This window comes from Ascaphus truei, chromosome 4 (assembly GCF_040206685.1).
Source record: "Ascaphus truei isolate aAscTru1 chromosome 4, aAscTru1.hap1, whole genome shotgun sequence".
Taxonomy (NCBI): domain Eukaryota; kingdom Metazoa; phylum Chordata; class Amphibia; order Anura; family Ascaphidae; genus Ascaphus; species Ascaphus truei.
The window spans coordinates 215,495,588-215,518,239 of record NC_134486.1 but is presented as its reverse complement, the minus strand read 5'-3'; the positions used below and the strand labels follow the sequence as shown (position 1 = coordinate 215,518,239).

Sequence of the window (22,652 nt, the reverse complement as noted above, 5' to 3'; positions counted from 1 at the left end):
CATGGGGGCAATGCTCACTCCCTTAGCTTCATAGGCATTGAGCATGTCCCATGGGGTTCACGACGAGGTGCCTGGGACCGCAAGTTATTGCAGAGGGAGTGCAGGTGGATCCACACATTGGGAACACTTGCACCCCATGGCTTGAGCGAGGGATTCATTTATTCTTCCTTCATCTGATACTAATGCAGACACTTACACTACGTGTGGCTTACATGAGTTATCTTATATTTAAGTGCTCATTACGGTTCCACTTTATCATTATTTTCCATCATAGGCAGTGGGATCCAGATATATAGTGTAATATTAGAGACCCGTTTTGTCCTTCGGGGCGGGTCAATTAGGATAGCACAATCCTACACTTTTACATCTTCTATATCATCCACATGACTGTAATGTGTCCATTATATATACCACTCATTTATGTTCAACCTTGACACACTCAACATGTAGTTTCCAGTGATTCTGTCATGTACTGTCATGTACTATCTATCAGGCCATGTGTACCTAAGCCTCATTGCTGTGCTAAGTAAATATATGTAAATAGGTGTACATTATATACTGTTACGCCGGTGCTGCCCGCAGACCAGACCCGTCCCCTGTGCTCAGGTGGGACGTAGGGATACACGCACCCGCAGCAAAGGGAGCGTGTCCGGAGTGTGGTGTTATTGTTGCCAGGCCAGGTATAGTAGTGAAGACAATACTTGCCGGTACCGGTAGTAGAGAAGGAGTGGTTATTGCCGTTGCCAAGATCAGGGATGCCAGAAGTCACGAAGTCCAAGTAGAGCCAAAGTCGAGAGCCAGAGGGGGTAGTCGTCCAATCCGCGTCAATACCTGAGGAGTCACTGAGAGAATAGTCAAATGCTTCCATACAGAACTATGTCGAGCGACGAGTGATGGGAAGCACAGGCATAATAAAGCTGGGCAGGCCAATGGGAAAAGGGGGCAGGCCTGGAGGACAAAGAAGAAAAAAAATGCACAAAAGCGCACAAGGGATGGAATTAGTATTAATTTATTTAAACAAACACATAAACAGCTGAGGGGATCCAACCCCTCCTCAGCTCAATGAATTAGCTGCCCAGAAATGTAAACCATATATATGGTCTCTAAACATAGAAAACTCTAACACAGTAAAACATATACAACATAAGAAAAAAACACAATCAATGTAAAAATAATAAACAGAGAAAGTACTAACAGCCCAAGGGAGTTAAGGTAAAAACCGCCATAGAGAGCTATAATACTGCTGACAGGGGGAAACGAACACTCACACTGAGGCAAAGAAGGGGGACCTCTGATAACCGTACAGGATCCGGATCACGGCATCAAGGAAGATGGAAACAACCGCCACTGGAGCCTCAGGCAAGCTCCGTTTCAGCCTCTCAGCAAACACGCGCAGGATGACCTGTCGTGACCTCAGGCCTGGAGGACTGCAAGGAGCCTTCCCTGATAGGAGAGAGGTGTTACAGCCCAGCTGAGTGTAATCATTGCTTTGCATTGAACTGTGTGATGCTTGGGGGCGACGCCTCACTGCAGAAGCAGAGGTTAAAAGTGCTCTGTTAGGCGTGTGCTCTGTAAGCTGAGAATGCATGCACATAACGTCTGAGGCTGGCGTGCGTGTAGGAGGGCGTGGACGCGCCCGGCGCTGAGTAGAGGAATCGCCGAGGGGAGTGATCCCGCGACGGCGGCAGGGGCGAGGAGCCGTGGAGGCCGGTAAGGCAGGCTTGTTTTGTGTGTGCAGGGGCTCCCTGCGGAGAGGGAGTGCTTTGTGTGGGAAGCGAGGAGAACGCCGATTCCTGACATATACCTCTTTGTATTACCATGATTGCATTGACTTTGCAATCACTTTCGCTGCGTGATTACTATATCAACACAGCGTTTGGACTGATTGGATGTCCCTGTCCGCCCCCCTCCTTAGCCACAGGTATATTACCTAGTGCGGAGAATAATTTCATGTAGCTCCTCCCCCCCTGAAGAAGTGTGAGCATCACACGAAACACGTGTTGGGGAAATGACGTCAGTTGGCGTCCGTGAGCGGTCCTGTTGCGGAGTTCAGCAGCGTTGATGGTTGCGGTAGCAGTCCGGTCATCACATAGAAGCATGGTTGTATAGGGAATAGGGGATCCTTGGGCTCACATCTGTGCCTCTGTGCTGTGTTATTTCACTCTCGGCACGCTATGAGTCTGTATTTTGTGGTTATACTTATTGACACATGGTTGTATTGTTTCCAGCAACCTTGTTGCTTTGCACATCAGACTTCACTATTACCCCTTGACATTATGAGACCTATACTCATACCTTGTACACACCACACGTAATTGCTTCTCTATCGGACTACCTGTGTATTGTTATTTGGACACCCACATGCACCACGCTGTTTGGTAGTTTCATTTGAGTAGCTCACTTATACATATTGCTCCTACTATTGCATATACTATGTTACATGAGCATTAAGTGTTCCTTCCAAGTGTTCCTTGCTACCACTCTCCACCCGCTCCCCTAATAGGGGTTATTGTTTCATATATTTTACTCATACGTTATATTGATTTTCACTTGTGTTTCGGCGTCATTATTTGATATTATTAAAATTGTATTGTTTTGGATTTTAACAATGGACGCCTGTGCCGTTTCCTTTGGCTACTAGGTATAAATTTGAGCGGGAGTATATGGTCCCCTTTTTTGGACCTTTTCCGCTTTTGCGGACACATCAGTTATTTTATTGGATATTGTATCCTTATGTATACTCTTTATGGGACATTAGTTCCTTTGGTGGATACAATATCCTTGTGTACATTATTATTTCTTCTACCTTGAGTGCAATGTGAAAAGGAGACTGCCGTGACCTTGTCACTCTCTCTGTACCTCTGATACCTATATTCTCCCCATGCCCCAGGTTTTCCATACAATTTGACATTTGGGTTTGAGCGGTATCCAGCCACTATCTATTGCAGGTAGGGAGAACGTACAGAGACAGTACTGTAGGAGGTAATTCTGGAAAGTGCGTCTGCAGGGGGCCAAGCTTTATGTATCATGTGTCCAGTATTATCCACAGTGGTATTCATATGCCTCCTTTAAGCAAGTGTGTCTTAAGGTGGGTCTTAAAGGTGGATAGAGAGGGTGCTAGTCGGGTATTGAGGGGAAGGGCATTCCAGAGGTGCGGGGCAGTCAGTGAGAAAGGTTTAAGGGGAAAGAGGGCTTTAGATACAAAGGGGGTAGAAAGAAGACATCCTTGAGAAAAACGCAGGAGTTGGGATGGCGCATAGTGAGAAATTAGGGCTGAGATGTAGGGAGGGGCAGAAGAGTGTAAAGCTTTAAAAGTGAGGAGGAGAATTGAATGTTATCCTATGTTTGTACTTCTTGATCCAGAGGAAGGCAAACAAAAACCCCCAGTGAAATATCATTTAATGATCTCTCATAAGGGGAAATATAAATTCCTTCCTGACTCCAAGAATTGGCAAACAGATTACTCCCTGGATCAACATCCTTCCCATGCTTACTTATTGGGTATATCCCTGTATACCTTTCCTATAGTATTTGGAAGGAAACCATCTGTAGACATACAGGCATACATATTTTAATCAGTGCTATTTCATAAGACTTTTTCCTAGTCCACAAGGAATAGCACTGCCTATTAAATATAGGCCATAAGCCTTTTCTTCTGGCTTTGCCGTTTAAACAAAGAAGAAGAAGCAGGCACACGGTCTTACTCAAAAAGAGGTTTAATATGCCATAAAGTCCAAAGTTTCGGCAGTCAAATACTGCCTTTCTCAAGGTGAAGGCTGCCGAAACGTTGGACTTTATGGCATATTAAACCTCCTTTTGAGTAAGACCATGTGCCTGCTTCTTCTTCTTTGTACTGGAACATTTGGGACTACAGGAGCTCCCCAGGACCAGCGCACCGGCAGCTAAGTACCCCACCTCTATTACCATTGATATTGAGTGCGTGTCTCATCCTGTCTTTGCCGTTTAAACCCCAGAAAAATATATTAGAAAGTAGGCATGCATACATATTCAACTTTACTTGGAACCTTTTTAGTATTACTCTGAAATGTAAAACGTGTTTGACTTTAGATAAGTAGAAGTAGAGAGAATACAAAAAAGGTTTACAAATATATATATATATATATATATATATATATATATATATATATATATATATATATATATATTTAACTACAGTACATGTATTGGCTTAAACCCTAAAAATAGAGTTGTAGTTCTATGTGGATATAACAAATTGGAACACATTGTATCACTCCTTAATGGGATATATAGTAGTTGGCACCAGCCATGCAGCTGTGTAGGCAGCCAAAATGCTTGTTATACTTTACCATGTAAGGCTGTAGTTCTCAAAAGGTGTCATAAGACATAATGAAATACAATACTGATTCAGAAGACTCCATAACACTGGAAGAGCAACAGCAGGTCTGAATAAAAGAGTAGCATACTGTAACTACTATAAAATTATTGACAGAGCACAAAAATATTTAGAATGGCTCAAAGATATTGTGTGTGTTTGTGTTTCTGAGGCAGTCTGTGCGAGGGCTGGGGGGGGAGTTAGTTGGAGGGGTGGAGTTACTTGGAGGACTGGGGGCACAGGTATTTCGCTCATCCCTGCTCTCAATGCACATTGTGGAAGGTGAGAGGAGGAGTGTGTGTGTGTGTGTGTGTGTGCCTGTGCCTGTGAAAGAGTGCGCATGCGTCTGAGAGTGAGTGTCAGTGTGTTACAGATTTTTACCGGATTTGGATTGCAGCGGATCAACCGGTTTCAGCGGCTCAATCTCAAAAAGGGCAATTCGCATTTGGCAGATTTTAACATTATTATTGCCAATACATTCTGCGGATACTGCAATCTGTTGACAGATTTGTAGACTCCAATCCGCGGATCTAGCAATCCGTTGGGTTTTTTTAAGATTCCGGCAACGAGTTGCTGAATCCGCGGATTGGATTCTACAAATCCATCAATGGATTGTATCCAATGGCGGTTTTTGATGAATCCGCACAGATTAAAATCGACCAAATCAGTTTGCGGATTTTACACTGCGAAACTGATTTTTGGGGAGAAAATCCGGAAAACCGATTTGGGTGGATTCGCCCATCTCTACTAACATACACAATATTTAATACGTTGACAAATATCTCATATTTTTGTCCACCCCAGGGGGAAAAAAAGAAATATATATATATATATATATATATATATATATATATATATATATATATATATATATATATATATATATATATATATATTCACAATTAATTAAATTATAGTAATCTTTAGGAGAGGTCCTGTTTAAAAAAAAAACAAAACTATTGAATATTTGCAGAAATAATGATAAGCTCAAGAAGCCATGCTTTTTTTTTCTATTTTGCAGGTATTATTACTTGCCTATCCACTTCTATTTAATTACAATGCTGTTTGTTGTATACACTTAGATGTATTAACTTTTATGAATATTTTCTGATTTTACCTTTTTCTCTTTAATACAGAAAACTTAAACCGTAAAAAAAACATCTGATTTCTAGAACAATGTCAAAGAAGCAATTTTGAAGACCGTAATAGTATATTCTGGAATGCTGGTTCTTTAATGAGTACCCTATTTGTATACTCAAAATCTATCTCTAAATAGAGATAACCATGTAAGAAAGATGGCACCAGTCTTCCATGAAGACTAGGTGCCTTTTTGACATTGCTTGAAATGAGCGATTCAATTCTACAGCAAGAATACAAGCTTAAATCCACCAGAACCTTACTGAAGTTTGAGGAATCTCCTAATAACATGCAGTCAGATGATTTCTTCGCTAGAAAATTTAAGGCCTTAAATGACAACATGGGCTCTTCATCTTTAAATGCCTCCGGCAAAGCCGATTGCAGTGGACAGAATAATGGAACACCAGCAATGCCCAAGATGGGGGTACGAGCACGGGTTTCTGAATGGCCACCTAAAAAGGATTGCTCAAAGGAAATGTGTAGCAAATTGGCCTGGGAAGCTAGATCTCAAAGTAGTTATGAGACTGTTGTCTCTGTGAATTCAAATGGACAGGATAATCAAAGTGATATGGTAACTGAGAAGTCTTTTGATTTGGCATTTGCAGACACCAAATACTCCATCGGAGATATTTTTTGCCATTCTCCTTACAGGGGGCTACATCCCATCAGGCAAAGAAGCAACAGTGATGTCACCATCAGTGATATTGATGCAGAAGATGTACTTGACCAAAACGCTGTTAATCCAAACACTGGGGCAGCTCTTCATCGTGAATATGGGAGCACGTCTTCAATAGACCGGCAAGGTTTATCTGGGGAGAACTTTTTTGCAATGCTTAGAGGGTACAGAGTGGAAAACGTGGAACACAAAAACTTGGAACCATTTACATTTTCTGATGTTTTTCATTGTGATCCTACAGTTTCTCCTAGTTTGCATGCTGCCACACAAATTTCGAGGGGAGAGTTTGCCAGAATTTCTGGATTTGATTACATGGACAGCGGAATGTTGGTTGGAAAGGACAGAGATAAACTATTTAAAAATCGTTTAAAAACAGAAGCTGTTGAGACCTCTTTGTTCAGAAAGCTGAGGACTGTAAAAAGTGAGCATGACGCTTTAAAGTTCTCCTTTGACCTGGATGATGGTAGGTTTGAAAGAAGTATACCTCTCTGGAGCTGTCAAAAATGCTTTGCACATTATGATGTTCAGAGTATTTTGTTTAACATAAACGAAGCCATGGTGACCTGCACTAATGTGGCGAAACGCAAAAATTTAACCACAGGGGCATCAGCAGCATCACAGTCAACAGTATCCCAGTATCCCAGTGGCCAGACTGGGAGTTGTGACTCTCCTTTGGGAAGTAAGGAGGACCTGAACACAAAAGATAATTGTGAGACTGATGATGGGGATGGGAAAAGTAATAATCTTGTTTTGAGTTGCCGTTACTTCAGAAATGAGATTGGAGGGGAAGAAGACAGGAGGATTGCACTTTCAAGGGCAAATTCATCCTCCGTACCAGCAGGTGAAAGCTGTTCTTTTGAATCTTCACTCAGCTCCCACTGCACCAATGCTGGTGTCTCTGTGCTGGAAGTGCCAAGAGAAAATCAACCAATTCACAGGGAGAAAGTCAAACGCTACATTATAGAGCACATTGACCTTGGAGCATACTATTATCGGAAGTACTTTTATGGAAAAGGTATGTTTTAACTTTATGTTCTTTGATCACTTAATTACTGGGCATGTCAATTCTCTTAAAGTGAAAAAAGTTGTGACATTTCTTTTGTTTTTTTTGTTTTGTTTGTTTTTTAAACAATTTGACACTGTATTGTTCCCCTGGATTCAACAGCTCAGCATGGATAATGGATGTTAATTTATGTAATAATTACTAAAAGTTCTAGAAGACTTATTGGTCCTGGAAAAGAACAGATTTGGTGTAGTTTGTGATGCTAATACTTTTTAGTAGACCAACATTGGAGTTCTTCATAGATTAAATTGTCAATGGGCAGTTTTGAGAATAATTGAATCTGTGGGGAATTCTCATGCTGGTCCATTACCTGATTGGGTGCCCTAATGACAACACTGACTGTCACAAGGATGGCATTCGCTGGGCCCTTGTGACATTCAGTGAATTTGAGGCCCTTTTTAATTTTCTAGGGGAGATCTAGGTCTTTGGTACCTCTTCTTCTCCTTTTCTGATCTCGTCACACTGGTGACATCGCAAGCATGTGATCTCGAAGGTGCAAAAATGAGGTCTCAACTTGGCAGTGGCACTCTTGTGCCATGACCCCTCTGGCACAAAAAGGGTTCAAATGTACTGTAGTCTACAACAAATCCTACATTTCTCAGCACTATCACTGTGTCTAGAACTTTAAACTATATTAGAGAATCTTTATGTAGAGTGTTTTATTTAAATTCTATAAGCGGTTGCAATTAAAAAATGCAACTGAAATGCTTGAGGAAGTATATATATATCTTTTTTCAGATACATGTTTAACTGTAGGAAGTATGAGGGAGATTACAGGTTGCAGAACTTTTTATCATGTTTGTCTTTTGTTTAAAGCGCTGATAAATGTATTATTACAAAAGGGCATAATTTGATCATAAACCTAATGTGAAACACAGAATTGTAAATATGTCTATTAGATAAAAACACAATAATTGTTACTCATGTTTAATTAAATGTCAACATTTGTACTGAAGGCTCTTATTTTATAATATTGTTCCTTTTGTTTATCTCAGTAGAAGGTTTCAGTTATACACTGTTATTTCCTTGCAGTAGCTTATTTCTATTGAAATTTGAGAACATGGCTCATGTTTATACTCTCACAAATACCTCAGATGAAGTGCCATCTCAGTATCTTATTAAATAGCACACACATGGTTTACTCAGAAAAGACATATGGCATTACTACTCAATGAATGCTTCCCCTGAACTCTTATTGATTAATTGGTTTCAAGTTTGTGAAGATGGTGTCCAGTTCTGAAAATGCATTCTAGACTCCATTAGAACCGTGGTAATAATATTCATATAACACATGGACCAAAATAGCTTTGCTGAAACCAACACACATTTCTAATAATAATAATAATACCAATAATAATAATAGCATGTTCTTCTATAGTGCTGCGAGTTTTACATAGCCCTTTACAGAGACATTTTTGCAGACACAGTTCCTGTTCCGTGGAGCTTACAATCTATGTTTTTTGGTGCCTGAGGCACGGAGAAGAAATGACTTGCCCAAGGTCACAAGGCGCCGGAGTACTACTGAGTACTGCTACCGGTCACTGGAGTAGAAATATCAGTAAAGGGAAGAGTCCCTATCGGTGGCCTTCCCTCCCACACTCCTCTATTTGTGTCTCAGGGCCTAACTGGAGCCTACGGGCAAGGTCTAGGCGTAGCCCAGGAAGCACTGCTCCCTGGACACTACCTTCTCCTTTGGCTCCTCCATCAGGACTGGCACGCGTGCTCCCTGCACGCAGAGAATATCCCGTTTTCCCCCTTGCTCCAATCCTATTGGCTAGGCAGTCCCATGTGGTACAGTCCCTCCCTCTAGGGATTCTGGGACTTTGAGTTCCGTGGCTACATCTGTGGAGCTACAATAAGATGGCTGCCGCCTCCTCCACTGCGCTTGTGCAACGCTCAAAATAGCCACCCCCAGCTCCCGAAACTCCGGGGAACCACAGAACGGCTCCCCCGCACTGGAGTCAGGGTAGGGGGACTCAGCTACACATATAAATGTAGATTTGTTGCACACTGGTCAAGGAAAGACTAAGCATGTATATTTACATTTTAGGGAAGCTAACCAGTAGCTTTAAGAGTTTGTTTTGTGCTTTGCTTGGGGCTTCCTTTATACTGATATTGGATAATGGTAAGGAATACAGATTTGTGAAGTATTTGTTGAAGTGGGTGAACAAGCAAAATGTACCCCTTTTTTCGAAATAATTTTTGCTGAGATTTTCAAGGTTTGCAATTTTTTTTACAAAGCATTAAAAGAGAGAAGGAGCGGCTCAGTGAGTAAAGACACTGTCTGGCACTGAGTTTGAAGCAGGGGAACTTGGACCAATTCCCGTGTCGGCTCCCTGTGACCTTGGGCAAGTCACTTTATCTCCCTGTGCCTCAAGCACCAAAAAAAAAAAAAGATTGTAAGTTCCACGGGACAGAGACTGTGTCTGCAAAATGTCTCTGTAAAGCGCTATGTAAAAAAACTAGCAGCACTATACAAGAAGAAAAAAAAATAGTCCTTGACATGATGCTTTATATATTGTCATTTTCACAAATGTGCCACAATTTACGAAACTTTGGACAACTTTGACCTTTCACAAACATTTTGGGAAAACACAAAAATGTATCACTCCCATTTGAAGATGTAAGGAAACTCTATACAAACTATTGCACTTTTTAGTAGGGAAGCCTTGCATTTATATTTAGGAAGTACTGCCTGGCATATACAGTTCACCTCCAAATGGACTTTTGATGCCCTTTCTTGGTGCCCTGTGCCCCCACCATCTACACCACTGGCATTGGTATTTTATGGTGTGTGTTTCTTCTTATATGGTATCTTTCATTTTAAGCCTATCTTTTGTAATTGACCCCTTTTCTGGTGAAAGTAGTAACCAACTGGCTTTAATGTTTTTGTTTGCATATTTAAATATATCCAACACTGTAATACTCTTCAATAATGCCTATAGACATTGATGAGAACATTCTAATGGGGAATAATAGTGTTATTATATATTGTCATGGCATGGTTATTCATGCACCAGTTAGTGATTCAAATCAGTGTATAAAGCAGAGACACCTCCTTAAAACAAGCCTAGAAGACTGTTAATACTAATTGTACGGAGACCACTGTAGATTAAGTGAGCAGAATGCCCTATTTCAATACATGTTTCTTGCCAAGGCATGGAATAAGAGGAAAAAGAATCTAAGAAAATTATGCAATTAGAGAAATTATAACCCTCACAGAAAATCTAAGAGTAATTGTACTATAAAACAATAAAATACGCTGTTTTTAGGTTGATCACTATCCTATACATTATCATTTAAAGATTCTTACTGTATTTCTCAGTATACAACAAGCGACAGAGAATCCCAATGCTACATCCAATATGACAAAAATACACATTAAAATACTTATATATTCTCTTGAAAAAGGGTCATTTAATTTAACCCTTTGGCCAAAGCATTGTAAGCCTGCGAGCCGCGACAAGAGAATATATAAGTATTTTACTGTGTATTTTTGTCATATTGGATGTATCATTGGGCTTTCCTGTCGCTTGTTGTATACATTTGCCACGCTCAATAGCTCTCCTTTTTGACACTTATATACATATATATTTTGTGGGGGCTCAAGAGTTCCTAAAATGAGCTGCTGGGGTTCTGTGTGTTGTCTATTTCTCAGTGCACAGATACAATATTTATGTAGTTAACAATTTTGCTGGTTTATCAAAATTAGATGTTCAAATTAAAACATGTAACATGCAGAATCAATAGTATAGTCCCAAAAGAGCTTTCATGTGCATGCAAAATAGAACTCTTACATCTCTCTTAAATATTCCAGCTAGCCAAAGCTTTTTCTTGGAGAAGTGTAAAGTAATATTCGAATTAGCATGTATTAATCAAGTGATGCATCTTTTTAATGTTCAATGTTTGTCTGGTCAATCTTTAATATCGGCTACACTTTTTTCCCAGCATTTCCCTGAAGGAAATTTATTTTGAGTTGTCCATTGCTATCATAAGTGAATGATTTTCACCTTTCTTGACAAGCACCTCTTTGTATCATACCGTAAATTAACCATTATGAATTATTCAATATTCTAATATCAGTCATATTAACATCATGGAATAGTTGTCAGACATCATAACATTTCCCCATAAAATATTATTTTTAGGCTAAAAAGTGCCATGTGCATTCATAGCTCATTCATTTTTAACTTATTTTTTGGGGGAGGATTTTAGATTGAAGTTGGCTGTTCACATTATTCATTTAGTTTAGCTCCAAGCTATATGCAAGTGTTACATTTTTAAAGAGGCAATTGAGGAGGGCTTTTATCTCTCTTCCACATTTTTTTTCTACCTTGTCCATAATTCCCCAAGGCAATTTTTTATACATCACAACAGAAAATGACTAGCCACACTCCTGGGATGTTTGCAATCACAAGTTAAAATGTGTTACCGCAGCCTCTTACATGCTGCACATGAAAGCACACTGAAATGAAAGGACACTTTCAAGGGCATGCAGAGGGGGCTGAAGCTTGCCGTTGGTATTGCAGTAAATTGAAATGCCATCTTTTAAGAATGAATCTCAATCCTGGTAGCCATGAATTAAAAATACAAAATACTAAAACAAAATGTCTATGTGTAACGCCTGTATGCCCGCAGACCTGGCCAGTCCCCAGTACTCAGGTGGGTAAGGTTATAACACGCACCCACAGCAGTGAGGGCGTGCCCGGAGTGTGGTAATGTGTTGCCGGGCCTGTTGAGAAAGGGTTAACGTATACTTGCAACGTCCAGTATGCCAGAGTTTGGCTAGTAATGTCCTTGTGCCAGAGTTCAGGGGTTATAGAGAGCAGCGTGGTGATGTCCGTAAGCCAGTGTTCAAGGATTGGAGAAGGCAGCGTAGTAGTATCCGAATGCAGGGTTCAAGGGCAGGAGAATGCAGGGTAATCCAATTCAAAGCAGAGTTCAAGCCAAGCAGATCCAAAGGTAAGCAGGGACAGGAACCAGCGTTGAAAGAGACAGGAGAGCCAAGCATAGAGACTGCACACACAGGGGTCACAAGAAGCTCTGCAGAGCAATGAGCTAGAGGACAGTCAGGGATAATAAAGGAGGGAGCACCAATGGGAGAGGAAGGAGGAGCAGAGGGTTGAGTGAGAGGTTGCAGGGATAGGTCAGAAGGAGCAAGGGAGGAGACAGGTGAATCACGCAGGGATATGGCTTGTACGCTATGGGAGGCGGAGTCAGAGCTCTGGGAAGGCCTATATGTGGAGCGTGTGCGCACGCCCTCTGTAAGGGTTGGATGCGCGCGCACAGTGTGTGCCAGGGAGCGCGAGGAGCGTCACGCCGCGGGGGTGCTCGCCAAGGAAGGCGAGAGCAGGAGAAATGACCGAAGGAGGTAATGTGGCAGGTAGGGGAATAGAGGGACGCCGTGAGCTGTGAGTGCCGTGGAGGGGATCGGGTGCCTGGAGAGGTGTGTGCACCTCGCGGGGAACGCGCGTGACAGCTGGACGTGCGTCCAGGCACGCAGCAGAGGAACGGGTGCGGGAGGAAGAAGGGACAGATGGACGAGGAGGCGAGGGAGGAAGGTCAGAGGCAGAGGGAGCAGGGTTGACGGGGAGACATTGGGAAGCACGAATCCCTGATCCGTCACACTATGTCCCCTTTACCGTAATGTGTAAAGTCAGAAGGAAATCACAGATTTTTTATGAAACAAGAGTAATAGTTACATAGTAGATGAGGTTGACAGACATATATTCCCATAGAGTACAATGTTATGTTAAATTTAAACGACAGATACTGTAAATATCATATATATAATAAGTATTTTGATCCAAGGAAGGCAAACAAAAACCCCAGTTAAACATCATCCAATCCTAAGGAGGAAACATAAATTCCTTCCTAACTCCAATAATGGCAATCAGATTTCTCCCTGGATCAGCATCCTTTCCATGTTTACTTCTTTGGTATATCCCTGTATACTGTACCTTTCCTGTCTAGAAAGATGCCTATGGTAATGAATTCCACATTTTAACTGCCCTTACTGTAAAGAACCTTATTTTTTGTTGCTCATGAAATCACCTTTTCTCTAACCTTAAGGGATGACCCTGTGTCCTTTGTACTGCCCTTGGGATGAATATTTCCTTGTATTGGTGCCAAATATATTTGTATACAGTTATCATATTCTGGGATAGGAGGGGTGGCTCATGGTCTATACCTATTCCTGATAGGCTTACACAGGCCTGAGTCACCACCTTACTCCTGTTCATCATAGAGGAGCATGGGTGGGGCACAAACCCATAGAATTAACCTGTTATTGCCTGCAGATAAGAGGAGGGGGAAAGAAAGGTAGAATATACATACCATGTTACAAGTAATTAGACTTTGCATGTGTAATTAATTCCGATAAGAAACCCCAAAAATAAATTTTAATACAGTCCTGCATTGTGATTGCTCAAGAATGACTTCATTACCAATGTTAATTGCAAGTCAGAATTGTTTTTAATTTATTTCTCGTCAAGGGCTTAATAAATGAGTGATTTTAAGAAACCTTATTTTGATGCATTTTTTTTATATTTTATCAATTTTTACATTCAGAAAATCACTTCCTTTTTATTTCTTTAGGAGGTGGCATACATTTTTTTAAGGAGGGAGAATACTATTCAAAACCTTCACATTTGATTAGGCATGGTCAGCTTTTAATATTGTTTATGGAAAAATCACACACACAGAAACTTGTTCTCAAGGGAGTTTTAACTTTTATTACATTTTAAAACAGTTCAAATGATTTTCATTCTACTGTAATCCTGCTGCGCGCTCATCACAGCTTTAGCCATTGACGGTTTAATTTCATTGCACCTTTCCCCAGCCCCTCGCGCTCCCAAAGCCAAGGAAAATGGCATTTTACGGTACAATACTTGATCTCCACACCTCCCCCGGCCATGGGGTTTAGCTGAGTCACATCACTTGGCGTAACCGAGCCTGAATTTATTTTGTCATTGATAGAGGGGATTGGGGGGATTAGGACAAACTATTCACTGTTCTTATGCACAGAGTACAATAAACTTGGACTCCCCCTCCTGTAGTGCTTCATTGCCTGTGAAAGAAAAAAAATGGCTGCAGGATTAGGGAATTGAATGCCTTGACTGTGTAACATTGACAGGCACACAAAATGAATAAACTATAACTAACCGTACCTGTAAACTATAATTATTAGAAATAATAGTTAATACACACGTCTAATACAAATAATGCACATACTGTATATAATATATACTGTAGAATGTGAAGAGTAAGAACAGATATAAAATGGTTAATGTTCAATTACAGTACCTTTTTTTTAACTTGAATTTTATTAATTACTTGCATGGTGTACATACATAGCATACAATTGCAATAAAGAACAGATACAACCTGCTAGAGGTTATCCATGCATAAACACTCAACAGTTGAAAACAAGACAAACAGGGCAGACAGACAGACAAACAGACAAAAACACAAACCACCAAACCTGGGGAGAAATAGGCGTGGTGGGGCGGGGGGAGGGAGAAGGGGGGATACCTCTTGCCGTGGTTCTGTTGGATGCTCCATGTCCACTGGGTCACTGCTTTTGAGGCGGTCGGATTCCCTCCAGATGTCGCGTCCGTATGTTTCTGTCTAACTGTGTCTGCAGCTCCCTAACCTGTCCAGTCAATTCGTCACAACGCAACTTCATCAAGGGAGAACGCACTTGCTCTTATTATTGCCATATCGTGGACCTTTCCACCCCTGGTATATCTGTCTGAGCCAACCATGGCGACCAGACTTTTAGATAATTTGCACCAGTGTCATTGACCAAACTTGTCAATTTCTCCATCTGGCAAACTGTCCAAATTCTATTCCGAATTTTAGCAATTACTGGAATCTCATTCTGTTTCCAACGTGTTGCGATCTCTCCGCGTACGCTGTCGCAAAGTGTGCCACTAACTTATTCTTTATTTTGGAGAGGCCCGGATGCGGCCTGTTGAGGAGAAACAACCACGGGTCTAAAGGGATGTGCGTATCTAGGATTTTGTTCAGCAAAACTTTCATTGAGTCCCAGACCGGGGCGATTTTGGGGCAAGACCACAGCATGTGCAACAGGTCTGCTTGCTGTCCACATTGTCTTGGACACAATGGGGAGTAACTTGGCAGAATTTTGGCCAATTTTATGGGGGTGTGGTACTACCGCATCATAACTTTATATGCGTTCTCCCTTAAGGTCGTGCATATGGAGTTTTTGGAAGCTGCCAAGACAATTTTTGTCCACTCCTCTAAGTCCAATTCCTCCCCTAGATCAGTCTCCCATTTAGTCATGTACCCTGATTTTTCCATTACGGTTGAGCCAGAACCGGTCACCTCCTTGTACATCTGCGATGTAAGTCCCTATGTGGATGTCCCTGAATGACAGAGCTTTTCAAAGTTCGTTAATTGGGTTTGGGGCTGAAATGACTGATAAAATGTTCTGATCTGGAGATATCTAAAGAACTCAGCGTTGGGGATATTTTTGCTAGATTTATGTAGATCAAAAGTTTGTATGCCTCGTCTGCCCTCCAGATCCACTAGTCTATTAATGTGTTTGTGTTGCCAGATAGAAAAATCCGCCCGTGACGACCTGGAGCAAAAGATGGGTTTCCCCATAATGGGGTCATTCCTGATAATTTATGGGTCAATTTGCATTTGAGCCTGGTGTCCTCCCACACCGAGAGCGAGTTGGTCATTGAGGATAGCGGCAATTTGGCGCCTAACCGCACCTTTTTGGGGAGCCAAATTAGATGTTCCAGCTCTACTGAGGGGCATAATTCCCCTTCTAAAGCGACCCATCTTTTCGAGTCCGGGCTAGTGTGCCATTGCACAATTTGGCATAATTGCGCCGCCTTGTAATAGGACAACAAGCTAGGTACCGCTAGACCACCTGCCCCTGTCTGTCTGCGCATGATCTGTTTTCCCACTCTCGCCTTCTTCCCTCCCCAGATAAATGTATCTATCTCAGATTGGAGCGAGAGGGTTTCCTTCAACCTTAAAGGCACCAGGAGGGTTTGATAAAGGTAGAGAAGGCGTGGGAGTAGATTCATTTTGACGCAGTGGATCTCCCCTATCCAAGAGATTTTGTAAGTGGCCCATCTCCTAATGTCCCCTCTCAGGGTTTGCATCAACTTGGGGTAGTTTGCTTGATACAACAATTTGTATACCTTGGTTACATTAACGCCTAGGTATTTGATTTGCTTCTGCTGCCAGTTGAAATTGAAGTTGAGGGTGATCAGTTTCTCCAGGGGTTTGGGTAAATTGATGTTCATAGCGTCTGATTTAGATTGGTTAATTTTGAATCCGGAGATCTTATTGAATCTCCCCAACAAGTCGAATAGGTTCGGTAGAGAGGTAAGGGGTTTGGATATTGTCAGGAACACATAATCCGCATACAGTGCCACTTTATGCGACTGGTTTCCAATGACAATACCTGTGATATCTTTGCTATCGCGTATCCGAGCCGCCAGAGGCTCCATACACAATGCAAAGAGGAGGGGGGAGAGCGGGCAGCCCTGCCTTGTTCCACTCTTAATTTGGAAGGGGTCCGAAGTGAATCCCTGATGGGTAACCCTAGCCGACGGAGCCGCATATAGAAAGAAGATAGCTTTTGTTACCTTTGCACCAGCCTGGATGCTCCAAGCGTGGCCTCCAAATATGGCCAGTCAATCCTGTCAAACGCCTTTTCCGCGTCCAGACTGAGCGCCATAACTGGTATAGATCTTGTATTGGCTATTTCTATCAGATCAATAATTTGCTGGGTATTATCAGCTGCTTGTCGACCCGGGATAAACCCGGCTTGATCTGGGTGCACCAGTCTGGGCAGGATGAGACCCAATCTATTGGCCAGTAATTTAGCATAGATTTTAATGTCCGAATTAATGAGGGATATTGGCCTGTAGCTCCTACAGTCCTGTGGGTCCTTACCCTGTTTGGGAATGATAGAGATGGACGATTGGAGCATGTGCTGGGGAAAGGGGGTGCCACCCAAGACTTGGTTGAACATGCGGAGAAGATGCGGAGTCAACTGTTTCTTAAATTTTTTGTAATAAAGATTCGAAAAACTGTCGGGACCCGGGGCTTTAGAGGGTTTCAGATTTTTGATAACCTCCGCTACTTCTTCCGTTGTGAAATCCCTTCCCATCACCTCTCTATCCACCTCACTCAGACCCTGCAGATTCGCGCCCTTCACGAAATCCATCAGGGCTTTCTTTCTATCAGAGGAACGGGTCACCTTCCCTCCATCATATAATTTTTCATAGAACTTCTTGAATTCATCTACAATATTTTTAGGGTTGGCAGAGATTATGCCCGATTGTAATCTGATGCCTTGAATATTATAAATCTTAATTTTGGAGTTGATCAGATTGGCCAGCAAGGTATCTGGCTTGTTTGCTTTTTCAATGAATTTCCTCTTTGACCAGCTTAGCGATTTCTCGGCCTGAGAGGTCAGGAGCAGATTCAACTTGATATGAGCATCTGTGATTTTTTGGGAGAGCAGTCGAATCTGGCGATCTCTTATGCTGGTCCCAGAATTCCCTTAGCTCGTTCTGACTTTCCAAAATTTTTGCATTCCTCTCTCTCTTTCTCCTGGCCGCCATGCTAATTAGGACCCCTCTTAGTGTTGCTTTATGTGCCTCCCAGAGGGTTATATGGGAGCGAACGCTTCCTTCATTTTCTCTAAAGAAATGTTTAATTTCCCCTCCCACCATCTCCAGCACTTCGGGTATTTTTAGTAAGGACTCATTCAGTTTCCAGTTTGCTCCCGGTCTGTCCAGCCCTATCTGCGTGCACCTTACCTCTATGGGTGCATGATCTGACCACGAAATATCGTGGATCCCATAATGGGAGATCTTCGGGACCAGTCTACTAGAGACAAAGAAGTAATCGATTCTGCTAAAGGAGTCATGTGGGTGTGAGTAAAAGGTAAAGTTCTTGTCTAACGGGTGTAATTCCCTCCAGACATCGACCAACTGCAGCTCCCTCAGCCCCCGTTCCAGGGCTTTAGGCCTACATATTGATCCGGCCCTGGGGGGACCCGACCTGTCTAGTGCCGCGTGCAGTACTGTATTGAAGTCACCGCCTACTATCAGGGCGCCTTTAGCGTGTTTTTGGATGGCTGTGAATATTGCTGTATAGAAGGCAGAATCATGGCCGTTTGGTGCATATACCACGGCAATCGTTATTGGCTGAAGATTTATGGACCCTGTGAGCAAGAGGAACTGGCCGTCCTTGTCTTTCTTTATTGTGTCCACCACCAGTTCCACTCTGTTGTGTATCAATATCGCAACCCCGCGTTTCTTCTCTTCTTCAGGAGACAGAAACACCTGCTTGAATTGTTTGCAAAATATTTCGGGAAGCTGGTGGTGCTAAAATGGGTTTCCTGAATTAGGACGATATCTGCTCCTTTCCTCTTATAATCAGTGAGAGCCACCTTTCTTTTGCGGGGGCAATTTAACCCTTTGGCATTATGTGAGATAAACGTCAGCGTCATGGTGGGTGCGTGTTCTTACCTAGTCAGCTGCGTCTCTACGGTAAGTGTTGTACTGTTGCTGGAGAGTTTCCGCCGCCCCGCAGTGTTCAGTAGTTCATCAAGCCTTGACGTTGCACCACTTAGGCCGAGAAAGGGATCTGGACAGAAGGACACAGAGGGTACAGAAGACACACAGGGAAAAATAAACAAGGTGGGAAGGAATTCAATGGTCCGTGACCATTGCTCCTCCCTAGCCTTAGGGTTGTGGTCATGCAGCCGAGCCCTCCCCGGACCTCCTCCCACCAGTTGGGAGACTCCACTCCCTCCCTTCCCAAGGATTTTCTCGGGATCCTGAGCATTAGCCCCGTCCCAAGTGTGCAGACGCATGACAACGACCAGACCTCAGTCCCGGCCGGCGTCCACTTATAATTGTCTTTCAAGCATCTACTACATGTTAAACCATTTAACCATACAACCTTGTAACTCATATAACTCCTGCCGCAACCCCTAGACCCATACTCTACCTAGCTCTTTAGAATACGTATTGAGAAACGTCCCCCGTCCTTTTATAACCTTGGGGACCCCATGACATTACGCACTGTCCCTCAACCCTCTCCCCGACCTCAGCCGATATCCCGGGGGGTTTTCCTGTACCTCCAGCTCCTTGTTGCCTAAGGTGACCTTCCCTGTCTAAGAGATACCCTTGATTTAAGACCGGCCCTTCCTTCCCCTACCCCTACCCCCTTATCCCCCCTCCCCCCCTTTGTCTGCCCTTATATAGCCCCTCTTTACTTTATAATCCGCTTGGCCCCCCTTCTCTAAACTATATAGTATTACCCCCTTGTCCCCTTTCGAGTGCTCCTTCATCCTCCTGTTCTTCCCCCCCTATCCCCTCCGTTCAGAGTGTTGCCCCCCCACCCCTCCCTTCGCTCCCTACCCCTCCTGGAAGATCCCACTCTCGATCCTTGGGTCACCTATTCCTAGCCTTCCCGCTCAGCCCACCCTCCACCCATGTATGGGGTGAGTTATATAGTTGCTTCTTGGGCTCTGTGGTGTGTATTTCTTTATTATGTGTTGGGGGGGGGCATGTTTTGTTGTTAGTGATTTTTTTACCCATTTGTTATTTTTTTTTTTTTTAATTAATTATTGTTTATTGTATTAGTGATTCCCCCACGTCCTAGGGTCTCTCCCCGCCTCCTCCTTGTCCGCTGAGAGTCCCTGCCGGTCTTCATCGGTCAGACATCTTTTTCTCCTGCAGGTTTCTTTGGCTGCCCTCGTCATCTAAAGCGTGATCCCGCGATGCTTCTGTAGAGCTCCGCCTCTTTTGTCCGCCCCCGCCGCCATCTTGGAGGTGTCCATACACCTCCTTCCAGGACTTCTCGCGAGAGGTGCCAGTTCCCCTTCCGTGACATCATCTGGTCCCTCCCAGGTCCCAGTGTGTAGGTGGAGCTGATCCAAGATGGCCACCAGTCCCGGAGGAGCGTCGCTGGAACCAGGGAGTCTAAGGGGTAACGTTCTGAACAAGTCTCAAGCCTGGCTCACAACTATCGGAGCAACTTTAGAGTAACAGCAGAAACGGCCAAAACAGGTAGATTCAAACTTCTTCTGTACATAGGGTCTTGACTTTACTTTACTTTGGGCTCCGAGGTTGCCTGTTCCTGTCTGGTCTCCTGGCCTCTGTCCAGGTTGGGTCAGGGGCTGGCCTCCCCGCAGCTATCTCCTCCGGTATCTTGCTTTGGAGCCCCAGTTTGGTGAGGAAATTCTCGCCTTCCTCCAGCCTGCGCAGTGTGGTGGCCGCTCTGTTTTTGATCACCCCAAGCCCGAACGGGTACAGACAGCGATACCGGATCCCCTCGTCCCGTAGCACTTTGGTGAGGTGGGCCAGCTGTCTTCTTTTAAGTAGTGTAGTGGGGGATATATCCGGGAACACTTGGATCTTGTGCCCCTCAAATTCCACGTCACTCCGGCTCATCTGGCAGAAAGCCTCCTTCACTTTAAAGAAGTGGAATCTCGCTATTATATCCCGGGGGGGGGGGGGGTCTCCTTGTTGCGGCCGAGACCTCAGAGCCCTGTGGTATCGGTCTATGTGGAGGTCTTGTTCCGGTTTGTCGGGCATTAGATGTTGCAGCCATCTTCCCACAAAGTCCTCCGGATCGTTCTCCGCCACAGGCACCCCCCTGATCCTCACGTTGTTTCGCCGGTCTCGGTTATCGGCATCTTCTTGCCTATCTGTGAGATCTACTACAGTTTCTTTCAGCTGCGCCATTTGTTTATCGGTTTTGTGTAGGGCTTTGATGGTGGAGTCTAGCTTGTTTTCCAGTGAGTCAGTCCTCTCCCCTATTCCACTGATATCTGCTCTCAGTGCGGCCACCTCCGATTGCAGGCATCACTTAATGTCCATACAGAACTGCCGCATATCTCGCCTCCTCATCACCTGGTTATCCCTACTGCGGTTGTCTCCCTCTTCCTCCTCCTCTGATTCAGTGCCGCTTCTCTCCGGCCCCTCAGGATTTTTGGCGCGCACCGCATTTCCTTTCGCTAAGTAATCGGTTAAAACCGAGGAGGACCTCTTGGACCTTGTCGCCCTTGACATCCTGGCGTGGTTATGCAGGCTTGGATATATTTTTGGGGTTGTTTTTGGGTATTTGGATGCTTTATTTATTTAATTAGACGCCGGCTGTGAACGGCGCTGTCAGCTCACACTTCCATTCAGTCAGCCGTCGCGCATGCGCCCCCTTACAGTACCTTTTAATATAAGGCTAACATTGAAACAGGTTATTGTCAGTACCATACTTACCTGTACTATACTTACTGTACCTACTTTACTACAGTACCTTACTACATGCCGGTGGATTCTGCTTCCCTGATCCATGTGTTGAGGTCCTAGAGTGTCATCTCTTGGACCAAATGTCAGAAATGCATTGCTGTGACTGTGCAAATTATGCGACATTAAAGATTCATGTGTGTTTTGCCCTTCCTGGGGTGCTGGGACGGGAGGTTTCTAGGCTGTAAGTTTCAGGGTGGGTTTGCCGAAGAAAGTCTTCACAGAATGTGTCTATGTAACTGGTTCTAGAGTTTTCACAAACTAGGATTTCACAAAAGTTGGATCCGGGAATCGAGTGAGATTCTCGGATACAGCCAAGCCCATTACAGTGGGCAAACTCTGACCCTGAAAACATTTTTGCGACTCACCGCCAGGATTCCTGCTGCAGCATAATCCAGACAAGGTGAACGGGCATGAAGGGGTTAATGCATACCTACACCATACAGGGGATCCCTAATATAAGGAGGGGTGCCCAGGTACCTTGAACCTGGTTGTTTCTAGATTGTGCCAAGTATGAGGCTAGTGAATGTAGGCAATATATACCCTTACTCCATCCCTGACACCAGAAAAGGGACTTACACATCTTTATCACACAAAATACAAGACACAGTATATTTGATTAAAGAGTTATATTTAATAGGTATATATATATTGATAACCTGTAAATGAACTGTGGGATTTCAAAGTCATGGATTCCGAGAGACCAGATGGCTACCAAGCTTGGTGCCTTTGGGTCTGTTCGGAGTCCGGACTTGAAAGCCTCAGGGATGCCAAGGTGTTAGACAAGGAGGGGAACTGCAGTCATGCTTGAGTACCCACATCCTGGGCTAACACGGCTATCCTGCCACCATTTGCCAGAGCCCATACTCTGTGGAGCCTGGACAGCGGGTGGGCTCAGTATGCAAAGAGGCAGAGGTGCTAGGTTGGCGCATTCCTCTTTGCAGAATGAAAAAAGGTGCCCTCCCGGCTTTACAATACTGGCAAATCGGTGATTGACTGGCAGAAGAATTCCCACACTCTGATAGGCTGCAGAGGTTTTTGAATGGGACCCTGAAACCCATAAGGAGCCTTGCAGCCAAGCAGGAGCGCAGATTCCAAGCACCAAACAAA

The 22,652-nt window shown here is 43.6% G+C and overlaps 1 protein-coding gene across 9 annotated transcripts in view; it reads left to right on the top strand.

Annotated features, from left to right (window-relative positions):
• Positions 1 to 22,652, top strand: part of SIPA1L2 (signal induced proliferation associated 1 like 2) — a 330,464-nt gene that overhangs the window by 70,846 nt on the left and 236,966 nt on the right. For all 9 annotated transcript variants that reach the window (XM_075596857.1, XM_075596850.1, XM_075596848.1 and 6 more), the window contains exon 2: positions 5,491 to 7,182. In XM_075596857.1, coding sequence (XP_075452972.1) covers positions 5,700 to 7,182 — 1,483 coding nt within the window. In that variant the 5' untranslated portion in view covers positions 5,491 to 5,699. The remainder of the gene's footprint in view (positions 1 to 5,490; positions 7,183 to 22,652) is intronic.